At 36.8% G+C, this 18554-nt stretch overlaps 2 protein-coding genes and 1 pseudogene across 3 annotated transcripts; 1 reads left to right on the top strand and 2 right to left on the bottom strand.

Moving 5' to 3' along the window:
- Window positions 1–1227: 1227 nt before the first annotated feature.
- On the bottom strand, window positions 1228–5104 carry LOC142551701 (uncharacterized; annotated as a pseudogene).
- A 1214-nt stretch (window positions 5105–6318) lies between these two features.
- On the bottom strand, window positions 6319–9380 carry LOC142551711 (transcription factor ICE1-like). The gene is made up of 4 exons (XM_075661089.1): window positions 8032–9380; window positions 6985–7224; window positions 6714–6884; window positions 6319–6627 (listed from the first exon to the last, which is right to left on the bottom strand). Exons 1-4 carry the CDS (start codon window positions 9142–9144, stop codon window positions 6544–6546), a joined length of 1608 nt encoding a protein of 535 aa, XP_075517204.1. The 5' UTR covers window positions 9145–9380; the 3' UTR covers window positions 6319–6543.
- A 3068-nt stretch (window positions 9381–12448) lies between these two features.
- On the top strand, window positions 12449–17338 carry LOC142551687 (ATP-dependent Clp protease ATP-binding subunit ClpA homolog CD4B, chloroplastic). 2 transcript variants are annotated; one of them, XM_075661062.1, is made up of 10 exons: window positions 12449–12622; window positions 13146–13727; window positions 13995–14110; window positions 14189–14311; window positions 14389–14574; window positions 14943–15158; window positions 15391–15608; window positions 15679–15754; window positions 15842–15931; window positions 16019–17338. In XM_075661062.1, the coding sequence occupies exons 2-10, from the start codon at window positions 13163–13165 to the stop codon at window positions 17198–17200; spliced, it is 2772 nt and encodes a 923-aa protein (XP_075517177.1). In that variant the 5' UTR covers window positions 12449–12622; window positions 13146–13162; the 3' UTR covers window positions 17201–17338. The 2 variants fall into 2 exon arrangements, with proteins under 2 accessions (XP_075517177.1, XP_075517184.1); XM_075661069.1 differs by having other exon boundaries at window positions 12476–12622; window positions 13116–13727.
- The last annotated feature ends 1216 nt before the right edge of the window (window positions 17339–18554 follow it).

Raw genomic sequence — 18554 nt, 5'->3', positions numbered from 1 at the left:
TTAACGATTGGTAAAAAAGATCATATGCCTAAATCAACTGCTATAACTATCAAGCCTCATGACAAAAAACCTGAATCACTTGCTATCATGAAGGCTTTTCATTCACACGATTGTAATATAATAAAATAGGAGATGATAAAATTGAGAATAACTTCACCATTATCAAATATAATGTAGCGAATTTCTACATATTTAACGTCATTTTTGGGACAAAACTAAGGGACTAAACTCAAAACTGAGTTAATATAAATATATATTCTACATTTCTTCTCAAATGATAAAAAAATGAACTAACCAATAAGGAGACATCACATAAAAATGGATCAAGAATGTCGAGCATAATAAAAGTACTTCAATTATTTGTGTTATCAATTGCAAGCTCTCACGAAATATCAAAGATAAAACAAATTATGCATGTGAACAAATGAAATGAAAAACAAAAAGGAAACAAAATACAACAGTCATCATAATAGAATGCAAAACTTCTTTCGACAAAAAAATGCCACGGAGGAAAAAAAGAGTGAAAATAACAAAAAACGAATAAGAAAAGAAAAGCATGAAGAAATCAATTTAAAAAATGAAGAAGAACGATAAAACAAGTGAAAAAAATACAATGGTAACACTAAATGTCAGAAGAATATAATAAACACATGAACTAAAAAATAAATGCACAAGACATCGATTTCTACCAACATAAATGCAATTGAATGATAACTACTGAAATGAATTAAATCCTATTAACCTTAACATGGACAATGACTAAATTAACCCAAAGTTTTTCAACCTTTGAGTATGCATCACCACTGCGTAGGTTCACGAAGCCGAATCATAAGAACAAAACCATGAAAATCTTGAAAGCTTTATTAGTTATTGCTTAGTGAAAGAATCGAGTATGAGCATGATAAGATCCACCTCTTTTCTTTCCTAGTTTTTGACATTTACATGCAATAATCATGGGCTCCTTGAAGCCGAAAAATGAACCTGTTGGAAATTCAATTTTGGCCAAAACTTCAAAACTGTGGCTGCGGGAAGAGCAAGAAAACTTGTGGGGATCAACAACACGGATTGTAATCCACCATAAATGCATCTGCCAAAATAATTTTTACAAGTCAAGAGAATGGAAAAGGTCACTAGAGTAGACGCCTTTCTAAGCTTGACCAACATTCTAAAGAAAATAAAGAAAGCAGGTTCTCAACGGAATTCAATTGATTAACACAAGGAGACAACTTAACTTCAAAATACTGTAAAAATAAAATTTCGCATGAAAGATTCTCCAATAACAAGATTTCAACGTTACAATATATTTGAAGAATAATAAAGAGCAAGATTTGGATCTCCCTATCAAAAGTCACTAGAAAACCTCACCCTCAATCAACAATCCGGGCGTGCTAATATCCTAACATACCATTACATAAATTAACAGGAAACAGGGAAGTATCATTATATTCTCAATTTCTCATTGGTTCTTGCAGAATACATCTTGCGCTCTTTGAATAGCCTGATGCTGGCAAATTCACATTAAACTGTCAACGAAATTAAAAAGTAAAGGAGTCTTGAATTTCCTAACAAATGGCCTAATGAATGTACAGAATTTGGAAGTCATAAAAAGGAAAATTAGGGCAAGCAGAACACGAGTGTTTGCCACTGTGAATTTCATTCAGCTAAAGATTTATCTCCAAGAAAGTCATAACAAGCAAGAGGAAGTATGAAGTTGTGCATTTTTTTAAAGAAAGAAGAGCTCAATATCAGCTACACTTGTCAGTTGGTTAGGCCAAAACATATACCATCAGGTTCTTAGACACCACCACACCAAACGTGTAATAATAGATAGAAATAATAGCTTATTACCTGAACCTAAAAAAGTCAAAAGTGTCATTTGAGAATATTCGCGACATGGGATGGCATGAGTTATGCCACATATGTACAGGTACTGAGAGAGCTTCACAAATCTACCTCCATGAAATTGCTGCTGTGTACATCCTCTTGATCGTTAAATTTAAATCTGACAAGGAACTGCTATTGCTGCCTGGCCAAAGAGGTCTATATTGTTATCAAAGTCCCCTGTTCGATATTGTCTGATTAACTCATCTAAACTCAAGTTATTCGGTACCCACCCAAAGCTCACCAAAGCATCAAGAATTATACCAAGTTCTTCACCATAACCTGCTTTTTTCAAACCACGGACCAAGGTACTGCATGTGGCAGTGCTGGACTTGTACACTTCCTCTCTCATTTTCCAGAGAGATGCCAACAACTCTGAAGTGTCTACATTTCCACACCAGGCCCCCATCAATATCTCACTTACCTTTCCTTTCAATACACCCTTGTCAAAAAGTTCATTCAAAACCTTAAACGCCTCTTCTGAATTTCCATCTTCATAGTTTGCATCGATAATCAATCGGTACACCACCTAATCAGGTTGAATACCCTTTTTCATCAAGTCATTAAATAGAGCAACCATCTTGGACCAATCCCCTATTTTTCCATAGCCATGTAAAAGGGATGTGTACGTTACATTTGTGGGCATTATATTCCTGTTTTGCATCTCTAGAAGAAGCTTCTCTGCTTCTTTCATCATGCCCTTCATACTAAATGATCGATTATTATTGTGAAGGTTATGTGATTGGGCGTGATTTTCCCATCAACCGTAAACTTGCACCAACTCAACTACTTTTGTCAGGTTTCCCGACTTGCAAAACCTGTCAATCATAGTGTTGAAAGTCAGTATGGATGCAATACCCCTCTCCATCATCCAATCGAACACGGACAACGCAGTCTCCATATCCCCTTGCTTGCAACACCCATTGACAAGAGAATTGTAAACAAAACCATCAGGCAAACTCCTGTTGACTACATTTCTTCCAATAGTAGAAATGCTTTGTCCAAATTTCCAGACTTCAGTATCCATCTATCATTGTGGTGTTTGTCACCTCATTTTGTTTTAAGCATAGATCAGAGAGTCCAGCAAATACTTCCTCAGCTCTCTTTCTCTCACCCCATCTAAACAACCCACCTATTAAGGCATTATAAATGACAATGTTAGGATTGATGCCCTTCTGATGCATTTCATCATGAAGCCTGAAAGCCTGAATCATATCACCTTGCCTACAGAAGCCAGAGATGAGGGATGTATAAGTGTAAGCATCAGGCACAAATCTGTTGTTGCAGAATTTGGAAAAACTCTCATTGCTTCTGTCAATTTCCCATTCCTTGAAAGACCGTTTATAACTACACTATATAGTTGCACATCTGGAAGCAATCGATGTGCTAGCATATGACTAAATATAGAAAAGGCCAGTGTTGTGTTCCCATGTTTGCAGAGACCATCAATCATGGCCGTATAAATATAAAGATTTGGAGTTATATTTTGATCAAGCATCTCCATGAATAACTTTCCGCAGCCTGCATATGCCCTACCTCCATATATCAAGAAAATAAAGCCCCATATGTGTAGGCATTTAACATTAATCCCCTCTTCCTCATTTGAATTAGACAAGCCCTGGCTTCTTCTGTCCGTTTCTCCTTGCAAAGGCCAATGAAGATGGGATTATAGCAGAAAACATCAGGCAAAGTTTCCTTTTGCCACATATCATCCAAAATTTTAATTGCCTCTTCATATTTACCTTCTTTAACATAAGCTTTTATGATGGCCGTGTAGATAACAGCATTGGGTTTTATCCCTCCAGCCATCATTTTCTACAACAAAAGATTGACCTTTCGATGATCTCCCAAGCGGCTTAAGTTGTCCTTATCACTCTCTCAACTATACCCCTCAATCAAAAAATTGTACGTCTGGGTTTCTGGATGAATTCTATTTTAATCATCTCACGTATCAGGTTTACTGCCTTGTCCATGTGACCACAATTGCAGAGCCCATGAATAACAGCATTGTAGGTCACTAAATTCAATTTAATCCCATGTTCAAGCATTGCATCCTTACTTAGAAAAGCATCATCCACAGCACCATCTTTCATGAGCCCATTAATCAACGTCGTATATGCAATATGATCTGGATTCAGGCCTCTTTCACAAGTTTCTTCAAAAATCAATTCTGTACCCAAAGACCTCTCGTGCTTGCAAAACCCATCAATAAGTATTGAATATGTGTAGTTATCAGGGGACAGCACCTTCTCGAGCATTTTCACCTTTTGCTGCAAGGTCTCATCAACTGCACCAATTCCACACAACCCCTTAAGTAAGACATTATAGGTAATCACATTTGGATCACATCCAATCTCTCCCATCTCTAGAAGCACCCTCTTACTTCGGTATTCCCTACCTTGCAATAAGCAGAAACAACACAGGTATAAGTATATACATCGAAATGGTTCTTTTCCAGCATCCCCCCATACACCTTCCAGAACAACTCGATCCTATTACACTTCAACAAATCATTCAACAACGAATTACAACACAACAAACTAATATCCATGTCACAGCCTTGAACACCAAGAAACACAGAAACAGCCTCACTCCAAAAGCCCTTTTGTCTGTACACATCAATCAAAAGCTCAAACACAACTGGCCTGGACCTAAACCTCTGGCATTCTCATAAAGATTCAGAATTGAGTTTAAAATATCAGACACAGGAACCCTGGCCTGTATCATTTTACTCAACGCATTAATGTCAAGCGAATAAAGATTAGAGCCGCACAAAACCAATGCTAGAATGAACAAAGAAAGCAAGTTTTGAGGATTACCCAAATGCTGATTTGACCACTTGTAGAAATCAAGGAATCGCCTGGGATGAATTGAAAAATGGGTTCTTTGAAGCACTGTATTGACTACATCAGAATTAAGTCTTTGTGGGATGTGTGAAGATTCCAAAAGGAATTGCCAAGTATTGTGCTTCAAAATCTTGGTGATTTCTGCAGTCGCGGCTTCAATCTCTGCTGGGCTATGAGAATATCGTCTTGATTTGATGGACACACAAAGCAACCTTATTTTCTTGATCAACTGTTTCTGGTACATCCACAAAGTACAGCTTCCCTGCGAGAATAATGGCATCATTTTCTTGAATTTCTTTATTTTTAAGCGAATCGAAAGATAAATTCGCCATTGTAACGTGTCCAGCGTGTTATATCAGAAGCAGTGACATTCCTTCTGATCCAGAAACGCAATGAAAATTTAGAACTGTAAATGGGCCTTCAAGTTGGGCTAACCTTCCCGTAAAGCCATATTTGTATTGGACCTAAGCTCTTTTGGTAGTTTTATTTATTTATTTATTTATTATTATTATTATTATTATTATTATTATTATATTCACTTTTGTCACTTTTGGTCAGTTTTGAAACAATTGTCAAATACTATTGAATCTGTTCTATGATATACCGAGAGTGTTACTCTATATATATTTTTGTATACGATGATCATTTGAATTCAAAACAAAAATATATGGGATCCACTAGATAATCAATTGATCGTATTTTATAAAAATACATATGAATTAAAACTCTCGATACAATATAGATTTTTGAGATCCTATATCCAACACTGAACAAGTAAATTTTTGGACACTATTCATGCATCAAGGCCTATAGAAAAGAGAATTAGCAGGCATATGTGGTATTTTGTATAATTTATAACCTATTAGTTATATATAATGCAAGAACACCCTAGAGAAACTAATTAGTTATACGGAGTCATTGTATAATTTTGGATTTTCCAAAAACATATGTCATCTTATTAAACTAACTACATGGTGTTATAATGATATTTTTATTTATATTTTATTTTATCTTCTATCATTTCAATTTCAAAATTTTTATTTTAAAATTTTAAAAAAATTATTTCATTCTTTATTATTTTTTAGAGTAGGTTTCTTGTGAGACGGTCTCACTGAATATTTATCTGATAATTTATATTTTATATATTATTGTATAATTTATGTAAACATATACAATATTTAAGATGATATATTTATTATGAACGTGATAAATTATGTTTACCGTTTAATTGTAAAATAAGTTTAAATATTTGGATTAATTGATAATAGCATTTGAATTTATATTTTGATTATTATGCATTAATTTTAGATAATAAAATTGTAAATACGATCGCTTTGGAAAAATATGTGCAACAAACAATTAGCATAATCCTTGTGTTCAGGAGTTCATTCAGTAACATATCTAGTAGTTCATCCAATAATAAACATGTCAAAAAGGTGACACTGCAATTTGACATGTGGGATGATGATATTGAAAGATAAGCATAATTATTTTTTAGTTATAAAATCTGTACGATGATGCAAGAATGTTGAATTCCCTTGAATGATGGATCGAGTCGTGTTCTTAGAAAAATTTTGAGGTGAGGAGGAAAAACAACCAAAAAACTAATCTTAAATTCATAAACAAATTAGTATGAAATTGGGAAATTAACAAAGAGTGGGAGTCGAAAGAGTTTAGCTTCAATGTAAAAAGAAATTTTGTTTGATTCAGATATATTTAATTAAGTAGACATATTCTGAGAGTGGTTGGCTCTCAATTAGTGCGTCTGACCAGCCAGCAGTTGAAATGTAAATCCTCGAAATCTTGTCTGAAAAACTCACACCACTCCATGGAAGGCCGCAGAATCCAATAGTATTGCCTTGATTTGGTCGGGATGAAGGTCCGGGCCTTGTTTACATTGCTGAAAACACGGGGAATTCAAAACTGAGTCGAGTAGTACTTAAACATGCATGTTGCAGGATTAGTTAGGAATGAATGATTGGTTACCTCGGCACGAAAAATATCCAATGCGAACCCATTGAAGCAGCTAATAACAGCTTGCTGAATGTCCAGACCAAGGTTGTCCAGAGCCCTCATAGTCGAGAGTAAGAGCCCGGGCCTGCGGCCACAGAACATATGGATGTTCACCGCTCTCCCTTCTCTTAGCCTCACCTCGACCTATTAAGAATTTTGCAAAGATCAAGCAATTTCCTTATTTAATTTACAAAAGAAAATATCGGTCATCAAGGCAGAGTAGTGTTTGCAGTGAGACTCCTACCTTAGCTGGTTGTCCAGTTGGGATCGAGACTGGATTTGGGAATGTAGCAGGGGGACAAAGTTCTTCCTTAACAAGTGTCGAAAGTCGGGGACCGGTGGGTGTCGCCGGATAGAAAGTCGATGATGGAGTTGGAGAGGAGATAGAAGGGGTAGATTCCAGCTCATTATGGAGGTCGTTGATCTTTTGAAGAAGTTCCTTTAAGTAATCAATTGCATCCCCAAGTATCGATGCCCTGTCCATCTTTTGGAAGAATGACGTCAAAATTGTGGGGGGTGTAAATTCATTTCATTACAACCAAGGTTTATGTAATTACCAAGCAACTAGAACCATGAAAAACATGTGATTCTTCCATTCTCAAACCGTTTGTAACGACATCCAATAATACTATATGCTAAAGGGAAATATGCTCTCTATAGTCCAACTCGTTCTCATACGACATATAACTAATACCCAGTGTTTAATGGAACTGAACTGAAATTGATCTTCAGCAAAATAGGCCATGAAAGAATATTCGGTCAAAGTTGATTTCCAAGTCTGTAGCATCTTACTTTAGTATTATAGGTGTCTTGAAGTTATGGAAAGCAAAGGACCTAAAGGTACAAATTCTTAGTTTGCTAGCAAAAACTGTTGATCAATATTTCTGTTTCACATCGGAGTCCACGTGACAAGATAACAAATTTAGTGCTCATCTAATTCCGTATGCAGATGAGGAAATAAATTTGAAATGATCCACTGTTCAATCAACAGCTTTCAAACAATATATAATTTGCTGTTGGCATTTCAAAGTGTAAGATGGCATTTGAATCAGTTCATAGATTCCATGTGAGTAAATTAAATGCCATCACACAACTTTAATATAGATACCTCTCAAATCAAAATATACCAATCACAAACTGTTACTCATTAATGATCAAACACAAAGAAGATACTAACTTCACAGGAATTCAAAAACAAATCAAATAAAAAGATGGCTCGAACAAGGAACGGAAAAGCTAATGAAAACATGTCGAATAATTCACGAGAAATTTGTAGTAAAGAATTTCATACCTTGCTGATCTTTGGAACAACTGACCTCAACATGTAAAGCCTATCATTGAGCTTCTTCCTCCGGCGCCTTTCAGCCATCAAATTCTTGGCTGGAAGCCCCTTCTTCTTCCCACCTGTCACGGTGCCATTTGCATTTGAGTCGTTTCCACCATTTTCACAACTCCCTTCCACCTTATCGATACCACAATTCTCCAAGAATTGATCATCAGAGTCATAATTCAGATTAGATTCCTCGAAGCTCACATCATTCTCACCACTTAGTTTCCTCTTCTTATCATATCCTTCCATAAAAGTTGAAATATTTGGAGCTATATAGCTTATTTCATTAAATTCAACACCTAAATTCAAAGACCCCGAGTTTTTGCTATCGTTATCGGTAAGATTCTTCTTCAGGGCAGCCCTCTTCTGGAAAAGAGTAGGTTGTGCTCCACGCGAGGTAAAATTTTCGAGTGGCTTCAAAATCTTGAACCTATTGAACAAGGAATTTCCCTGCATCGAGCTTTCCCCATACCCAAACGCACCAAATCCACCACTTCCTTGGGGAAATTGGAGCAAATTATTAGCGGAGCTCCAATTAAAAGCACCGAACTGTGCCTGAGCACTCAAATCACTGAAACCATCACCAAGAATCCCGCCACCCCTATTCAAAACATTTTCAAGACACCCATTCCCACAACCCAAATCAAAGCCTCCATCCAGAGTAGTGTTGTTAAGCATTGGGTTCATTGAATACTTCGGGGGCAGAAAATAGTTTACCTGATCACACGGATCAAGATTACTGAAAACCGAAGCTGAAGTTGGGGAACAAGAGGCGGAAGAATCCACCGTCTGTATAAACAGCTGACTGCTCTCAGCTTCAGGAAAGCCTGATGAAAACGAGATATCATTAATGCTCCCTAGGTGGTTGCTGGTGGTGCCTGTGGCGGAACCCCCGCCCCCGCAGACGTACCAGTCATCCTCTTCAGCTCCAATCATGGACTTAAAATTCGAAAGCGCACCTGTTCCCAACTCTTCTTCATTCTCCAAGCCACCGTCTTCATTAATTTTTTGAGCCCATGACTCCGTTTCACCCTCTCCTGTACCATCTTCAGCCCAAACCATGCCAGGCAACATCCTGCAAGTTTCTTGATTTTGAAGCTTCGGGAAAGAAAAGAAAAAGGACCAACTTTTCAAAAGAGTGGGATAATTCTGAATGATCAAACAATGAAGTTTGAATATTAAAAGAAGAGAGAGGCGGAGGAACAGAGGAAAAGAGGGAATGTGGCGGAAAGACGAGGGAAATGGCAGATAAATGAAGTGTCTCGACGACACACAACAATATTGTAGCCTATTCTCTCTGTGATGTCCTTGTACACAGGGACCGGACAAGTAAAACAGAACCAATTTATTTTTCTTTAAGTTCTCAATTTTATTATTTTGTTATTCTTATTATATAATAATTCTCCCCTTTTCTGATATTTAAATAATTTTAACATTTCCTCTCGAAAAATGTGACATTTGGTAACTATAATAGTTTCATTTCTTTTTTGACAAGATAATTTCCCTCGTGAGATCGGGTTCGTAGTCCAGTAGTCTCATCTTCTGTTAGATTAATTGGTTTCTTGAGTTCGATTCCTCCTCCAGCACACGTAGTAAAAAAAAAAAAAAAGATACTTTCCCTTCCACATACGAAATGTTGCCATTTTCAGACAGTATGTACGAGAACTTGCTTTCAATTTCATGTCTACCGACTAAATAATAAGACCATTAATGTCGTATATAACATGGACTTTAATTCTTTCCTATTGGCACACTTGTGTCATCCGCTGTTCACAGAAAATTAATACCTCGTCGTGTTGCTAAAATAACATCAAATTCAAATATACAAAAAAGATAGATTTTTTTAAAAATAAAAATAAAAAAATCAGCTTGTCAAATAAGTACCTATAACCACACATTATATTGGTGTGATAAATTTCTACATATCTTTATTTTTACACGGATTATGCTATTGTGCTCAATTTTTATATATTTTTATTTTTTAGACGGATCAACTTTACTGATATTTACAATAAAAATAATACTTTTGATATAAAAATTAATATTTTTTCATGACTGACTCAGCGGAAGATATGTCTCACAAAATTGACTCATAAGACCGTTTTATAATAACTTTTGTATATTTACACATGCAACGATCATTTGTATCATATATATATATATATATATATATATATATATATATATATATATAATCACGTGTATTTTGAATTTGTTCCATAATTTTTTCATGTACGATAAATTCAATTTTTCATGAATTTATCATACTCCTATATACGTGCATGAACTATGAAATGAACTCCAAAGTGACTCCAATTTAATTATGACAAATTACTAGAAAAATGGTGCCATTACATAATCCTGAATTTTTTATATAATGATACGTATATCTATCCCTATATTAATTTAAATCCAATTATCCATCCAATAATAAACATTTATCAATACACGTATGAATTAATTTTTTTATTGAACCCCACCATATAATTATATAATACTTGATCGTTGTCACGCCCCGAGACCGGGGTTAGTTGACACCGACGTTGTTTTACAACCATACAATTGAAAACAACAAGCCTCGTAGTACAGTATAAACCAAAAACCAGTTTATTACTCATAATCAATCAAAAGATTGTCTTTACAACGTAGATTCTTAAAATGATAAAAATAATATGCGGAAACTTTTACAACTTACTAAGCCAAAATTAAAATAAACTTCTTGAATCATCTTATTATCAGCCTCAAAACCTGGTCTTGCTCATCCTCTTCGATTTTTTTTTCTGATTTATCTAGGGAGAGTAGAGTAAGGGGTGAGTGATATGGTCGTCACTCAGCAAGTGGGGGCCGTTCGAGCACAATATAACAACATGCATAATTTCGAAAATCACATGACTTGCATTTACATAGCATCATTCATATCACATGCATAACATTTACCAGCACCTGAGATTCATCCACTTTCTATGGTTTACTGATATCAGTCCCTAATTTTTACTCCTCTAAGGGGGCGAGGCCGTATAGCGGTTATGTCCCCCACCGCGTAAGGGTACGTCATGGTTGGGATTTCCACCCATATACCGTCGACTCCTCACAGTGCTTAAAAACGAATGACAACAACACAAGAAGGAGTAGAAGAAGAACGTACTCGACCGTATTTTCAAAAAAAAGAAATAAATATGCATAAACGAAAGTTTAATCTTTAAAACAAGCCCACTTACCTTAGACTGGAAGAAAACGTGAAGAACTATGAAACTATAGAAGAATCATGCAACCAACCCCTCGAAAACGCAGCAGCACATCTACCAAAAAATCAGCCGTCTTGAAAAATTCACTGCGCCTTATTTCACCGTTGGATCGGACTCAAAATTTTACAGTACGTTCACAAGTACGTTAAATATATTATGAACGGTGAAGATCGGGTTTGGAAGTTGTTTAGGCCTGTTCATACAGAAAAACCGTAGGTATGCTGAATTCCCGCCTAAAATCTGAGCACTTTTCTTTCAAAAACTATAAACGAAAAACTAACTGTTGGATTTTGCTGAAATTATGCAAAACATACCGAAGCATATTCTGAACAAGGGATATCAGATTCCAAGCACCCGAGTGAGAGAAACGAATTTCTGAACTTGAACAGAATTTTGATGACTCGTGCAGAATTTTAGGAGCAAAATTTCGAAAATTTGAGGAGGAACTCGAAAAATTCATGTAAATTCTGAATGAGATGGTCCTTCTATTTATAAGGGTGATGTAAAAATCCTACCATAATTCGATTGATATTTCTTCCATAATTTCGAGATAATTATTCCATAATTATCGAGATACTCATTCCTTAAATATTAGGATGCTACCTTGTTGAAAAAATCTACCTTGTGTGTAATATTTTCTTCCAAATTTAGTAGATGTACAGCCTTAATTTATCGTGTATCTTGCACCGGATTTCGATTTCCATGTATTATTTATATTTTCGAATTTATTATAACTCGAAAATAAATTCTTATACATGTCTATATTTAATTAATTACGTGTCCAAAAATTTGGGTTCTCACAATCGTGACTAAAAATAAAATAGAATTGAGTAATTTTTTTAAGTTTCAAAATAAAAATTAAAGATTTTGAAAATTCAAAGGAGATGAAATAAAAATAAAGAAAAATATTATCATAATATATTAAAATAATGTAGATATTTGATATGACGAGAAGTGTTTAAAATTCAAAATTACACCATGATTCCGAAATGAATCTCACATCCAGAGGATAATAATTAATATCCATCCCAAATGTAATCGGTAAATTATGACCGTCCATCAACTTTCACAATCCAACGGTTTTAACAAGTTTACGTGACCAAATTACTGTGTTTGTGGTGTACTGGGCTACGCATAGGGGAAACACCAAGGGGAAAGCGTGATGATAAATCCATGAAGGGCGGCTGAGCAGCCAATTATCTTCCACTCATAATATTTATATTTTACCCTCGCCTCAGAAGAAATCCAGCTGACCCTCTTTTCGAACCTCTCTCCGTGCTTCTGTTCTCTCCTCCTTCCTTGATTTTGTAAGCGATTCTTCAATACTATTCATGTAGGCGATGTATTGATGTTCTAGTTTCTGTTTCTTTTAAAGTGGATTTCAGTTTAATTTAGGGCTGTTTTTCAAGATTGGAGCTCCGTGTTAATTTGGGTTTTATTGAAAATAATTGTGACTGTCGAGAAGTTTGTGGTGTCACGGTTGTATTGATTGTTCAATTGGTTGGTTTTGCGAAATTATTTTTCATCTAGGTGATGGATTGATGTTATTGGTTCGATGTCTCTATGTCGGTTTCAGCTCAATTGATTTTTTGTTTGAAGAATGGAGCTTTTTGTTAGTTCGGTGTTTGTTGAATATAATTGTTGACCTGTGAAAGTTTGTAATTTCTTTTGTTGCTATTCACGATGCCACTTTGAAGATTATCATGTTGTTACCCAAGGACATAGAAAATCTCTTATTTTTGTGTGCGTCCAATTAAAAAACTCATGCTCATAACAGTAGCCTGATCAGTTTGTCCGCAGCTTCCTAATTGCCGATTGACATATATGCAGACCACTTAGAGGCAGTCATGGCACATGCTTTGGTTCAGTCTACCAATTTACCTTCAGCTGGTTTGACAAAAAATGGAAAGTTCAGGGGCTCTAGTAAAACAAATGGACCAGTTACAATGCTGTGCGGATTCCAAACAACTCCCTTACAGATAAGGAATTTCTCAGGATTGCGTGGTCTAAATGCCTTAGACATGAAGGTTCGACAAACTGGACAAACACTTCAGTCCATGGTAGCAGCTGCAACCTTCGGCAAGCGAGGGAGAAAATTGCGAATGGCACCGCGGGCTATGTTTGAGCGGTTCACAGAAAAAGCAATAAAAGTCATAATGCTTGCACAAGAGGAGGCAAGACGGCTTGGACATAATTTTGTTGGAACGGAACAGATATTATTGGGACTTATCGGGGAGGGCACTGGAATTGCTGCCAAGGTTCTCAAGTCCATGGGCATAAATTTGAAAGATGCTCGTGTGGAAGTTGAAAAAATAATTGGACGGGGCAGTGGATTTGTTGCTGTGGAAATACCTTTTACTCCTCGCGCAAAGCGGGTGTTGGAACTCTCATTAGAGGAAGCCCGCCAGCTTGGTAACTTGTTTTCCATCATTTATCGTGTTTTAAGTTGTTAACTGGTCCTCAGGGCCTTATTTGTGTAGCAGGCTTCTTGTTTCTTAATGACTGGGTAATTTTCCGAGTGATTCAGTTTCCAGTTTACTGTATATTTCCCCCCTACATCTCCCAGCATCGTTGTAGTAATCATAGTAGTGGCTTGTAAAGTTTGGTGTGATTTCAAAGCTCTGATTTGGATAAAAAAATGCAGTCTGGACATTAATCTTGACCAACTTCTTGATTCAGGTCACAATTACATTGGATCAGAGCACTTGCTCCTGGGATTGCTTCGTGAAGGTGAAGGTGTGGCAGCACGAGTCCTCGAAAATTTGGGGGCTGACCCAAGTAACATTCGAACGCAGGCAAGTATCATCACCTTATGTCCATTACCCACTTAGTAGTGTGTATGCAACTGAGGGACATTCATTTTTTGCAAGTAGGTTATTAGAATGGTAGGTGAGAGTGCAGAGGCTGTTGGAGCTGGTGTTGGAGGTGGAAGCTCCGGGAACAAGATGCCTACTCTGGAGGAGTATGGTACAAATCTCACCAAGCTAGCAGAAGAGGTAATTTCTACTCTTCTCGATATCTTTGAAGTAGAAAATTTGGAGGCCTAATAAGTTATCGTTTTCTTGCTTTTTAGGGTAAACTAGACCCTGTTGTTGGAAGACAGGCTCAAATTGAACGTGTTACACAAATTTTAGGGCGACGCACAAAGAATAATCCTTGTCTGGTTGGAGAACCAGGTGTTGGGAAAACAGCTATTGCCGAGGGCCTTGCTCAGAGAATAGTCAATGGGGATGTTCCAGAAACAATAGAAGGGAAAAAGGTAAGCTAGTACTTACAGTTCTTATGAAGAAAAGAAATATTGGAAAACTCCTAGCTTCTACCTTTCGTTATTATTTTTGTTAGTTGATATAAGAGGTGGGGTGATGATGTGAAAGTATCTTCAAAGGTTAAATTATGTAGATTTTCCTTCATTTTGTTATTAGAGATTTACCGGAAAATGTGAAATGTAAGCCATACATATACTTGATTACCCCCCAATTAAAATATTACTTGTGTGGATGTTGAATAAGGGCATATGTTAAAATTGGGTATTGTTGTTCCGGCAGTTTGTTTTTGTCATTATTATTATGTTTCTAGAATACTGTTTTTTACATTGTCAAAATAGTAAATTCTTATGGATCATCTTAGGTTATAACCCTTGATATGGGTCTTCTTGTTGCTGGGACCAAGTATCGGGGTGAATTTGAAGAGAGGCTGAAAAAACTGATGGATGAAATTAAACAAAGCGATGAAATTATACTCTTCATTGATGAGGTGCATACGTTGATAGGAGCAGGAGCTGCCGAGGGGGCAATTGATGCAGCAAACATCTTGAAACCTGCTTTAGCTCGAGGTGAATTGCAGGTTAGGAAAATCTAATACAAACATTAATTTGCAATCTGAATTTTTATACAGCACAGCTTTCTGGATATTGCTACATAGTTTGACAAGTAAATGTGTACCTTTGAATGATATTCGGAAACTAATTTAGGTTCGCCTTCCACCTTGATTTTTGTTCTATGACTCAAGCATGGATTTGCTTTTCGAGCATAAAAAGCCTACATGTATGTAATGTTGCACATGGATAAAATTGCAGTGCATTGGGGCCACTACACTAGATGAATACAGAAAGCATATTGAGAAGGATCCAGCCCTAGAAAGAAGGTTTCAACCAGTCAAAGTCCCAGAACCCACCGTGGATGAAACCATACAAATTCTTAGAGGACTTCGAGAACGCTATGAAATACATCACAAGCTTCGTTACACTGATGAATCTTTAGTTGCTGCTGCACAGCTTTCTTATCAATATATCAGGTATGTAGAATTTTGAAATCGTTCTTCAATACTGAACCTCTCTGAAGACCTTTGTTTTTGAAAATTTCAGTGACCGGTTTTTGCCTGATAAAGCCATTGACTTGATTGATGAAGCTGGTTCTCGGGTCCGACTTCGCCACGCACAGGTAATGTCCATGCATATCATTGTCATAGTTCTTTTTACTGTATATAATATATAATTTATTGCGTCATGTTTTCCATTTCATCTACAGCTCCCTGAAGAAGCCAGAGATCTCGAGAAAGAGCTCAGGCAGATAACAAAGGAAAAGAATGAGGCTGTCCGAAGTCAAGATTTTGAGAAGGTTAACATTTTCTGGCGTCTATGATAGACTACTTAGTTTAATCTTGAATTTCTCAGCAAACTTAATTTATCGTTTAAATAAATATAGGCTGGCGAGCTACGTGACCGAGAAATGGATCTTAAGGCACAGATATCTGCTCTCGTGGATAAAAATAAGGAGATGACCAAGGCAGAAAGTGAGGCAGGGGACACAGGGCCTGTTGTAACAGAAGCTGACATTCAGCATATCGTTTCTTCTTGGACGGGAATCCCCGTGGAAAAAGTGTCTACTGATGAATCTGATCGCCTTCTCAAGATGGAGGAGACACTCCACAAGCGTGTCATAGGACAGGATGAAGCTGTCAAAGCCATAAGTCGTGCTATCCGTCGTGCCCGTGTTGGGCTCAAAAATCCCAACCGCCCCATTGCTAGCTTCATCTTCTCTGGTCCAACTGGTGTCGGGAAATCAGAGCTGGCAAAAGCTCTGGCTGCCTACTACTTTGGATCCGAAGAAGCTATGATCCGGCTTGATATGAGTGAGTTCATGGAGCGACACACTGTTTCAAAGCTCATTGGGTCACCTCCTGGTTATGTTGGTTATACCGAAGGAGGGCAGTTAACTGAGGCAGTCAGGCGTCGCCCTTACACGGTCGTTCTATTTGATGAGATCGAAAAGGCTCACCCCGATGTCTTCAACATGATGCTTCAAATTCTGGAGGATGGAAGATTGACAGACAGCAAAGGTAGGACAGTCGACTTCAAGAACACACTATTGATCATGACATCAAACGTTGGAAGTAGTGTAATCGAGAAGGGTGGCCGACGCATTGGCTTTGATCTAGATTATGATGAGAAGGATAGCAGCTACAACCGTATCAAGAGCTTGGTTACAGAAGAGCTGAAACAGTATTTCAGACCAGAATTCTTAAACAGGTTGGATGAAATGATTGTTTTCCGACAGCTCACCAAGCTTGAGGTTAAGGAGATAGCCGATATTATGCTGAAGGAGGTATTCGATAGACTGAAAACCAAGGATATAGAACTTCAAGTGACCGAACGATTCAGAGATAGGGTCGTGGAAGAAGGATACAACCCAAGTTATGGGGCGAGACCTCTGAGACGAGCCATCATGAGACTGTTGGAGGACAGTATGGCTGAGAAGATGCTTGCCCGTGATATCAAAGAAGGCGACTCGGTCATCGTGGATGTTGATTCTGATGGCAATGTGATAGTTCTCAACGGTAGCAGTGGTGCACCTCCAGAACCGTCGCCTGAGCCTGTGGTAGTATAGATTTTGCTATTTATTGCTACTCATGGTGATCTTGTTTGTTGTTTGTAGTTTGTACTTGTGTTTGAACTTGTTTTCTTGGAGGTGACCAATGATAGGGAACTCCATATTTCAAAATTCTATATATTAAAACATTTACAACTCGTGGTTTCTACAGTAAAACAAATGGTACTTTTTCACTACACAACCAAAGAATAAATTACAACATTTCACGGCAAAACATGTACGATTGGATCGTTAAAACCTCAATGTTCACTATGTACCTGTTTATGTACGACTTCTTGAAATGGTTCGTGTCAGTCTATCAGATACATTATTTGGAATGCCTGGAAAGTAGTCACCAGTATCATAGCGGCTGAAATAACAGGAAGGAAATTTAGCTGGAAAGCCATTAAAATACCTCGCAGGTGCACCAAAAGCTTGAACCAGTTATTCTATTCATCATTCATGGAATGAGTTGGTCTTTGGGTGGGGCTGACACTCTCGCCTCAACGTATTCTGAGTGCCTCCAATGCCTTCTGTATCTCCATAGTATGGCACTGTCCACACCGCTTGTTGATAGTTGTTTGTGAGCTCTTTGCAAATGAAGCTTTAAAGAACTGCGGCTAAAACCAGCATTTTTTCCCCATATAGAGCAAACCTTCATCATTTGACATACCTTATCCGCAGAAAACAGTTTTGATGTTAAACATTCTAAAATATATATCCACTTCTCTTCATGGTTCAACTAAAACATGTGCATAGAAACATGTTCGATATAATCACAAACGTAACATAATGCATCAGAGTCCAATAAAATAATCTTGAAAATAAAAGTAGGATATCTAATTGAATTTACTAGTAATAATAAGTCTTAAAAAGTAAATTAGGTTAATGTATAAATTGACTTTTAATTGGATCATGCACCAAATAAAGCATTTACAATCGTTTATGTATCAATTTGTCAATTTCTTAGTTCATGTACCAAAATATTTTTTACTCAAAAATTAACGGATACCCAACGAATATCTAAAAAAAATCAACTTGATTGGTACAATTTGAAATATATTTTATTTAACATAACTGGTTACTGCTAAGTACTAACAGTTGCTGCCATATTCTTTGTATACTTTTTAATTCTCATATGGATAAAATCTTTATGCGTTTATCTGTCGATGTGTATATAATACATATATCGAGCTAGCACCCATATTTTGTTTAACATAATTGGTCACTGCTAAGTACATCATGTATTGATATTGTCACACAGAAAAGGCACGGAAAACGAATGACAATATAACGTCCATCCATGGGAATAATAAATGAACGGGGATGACGTAATCAAACTCTGCCAAAACTGGAACAACTGACAAATCTA

This window comes from Primulina tabacum, chromosome 1 (genome assembly GCF_025594145.1).
Source record: "Primulina tabacum isolate GXHZ01 chromosome 1, ASM2559414v2, whole genome shotgun sequence".
NCBI classification, from domain to species: domain Eukaryota; kingdom Viridiplantae; phylum Streptophyta; class Magnoliopsida; order Lamiales; family Gesneriaceae; genus Primulina; species Primulina tabacum.
The sequence above is the reverse complement of the archived record's forward strand: the minus strand, read 5'-3'. Positions and strand labels throughout refer to the sequence as shown.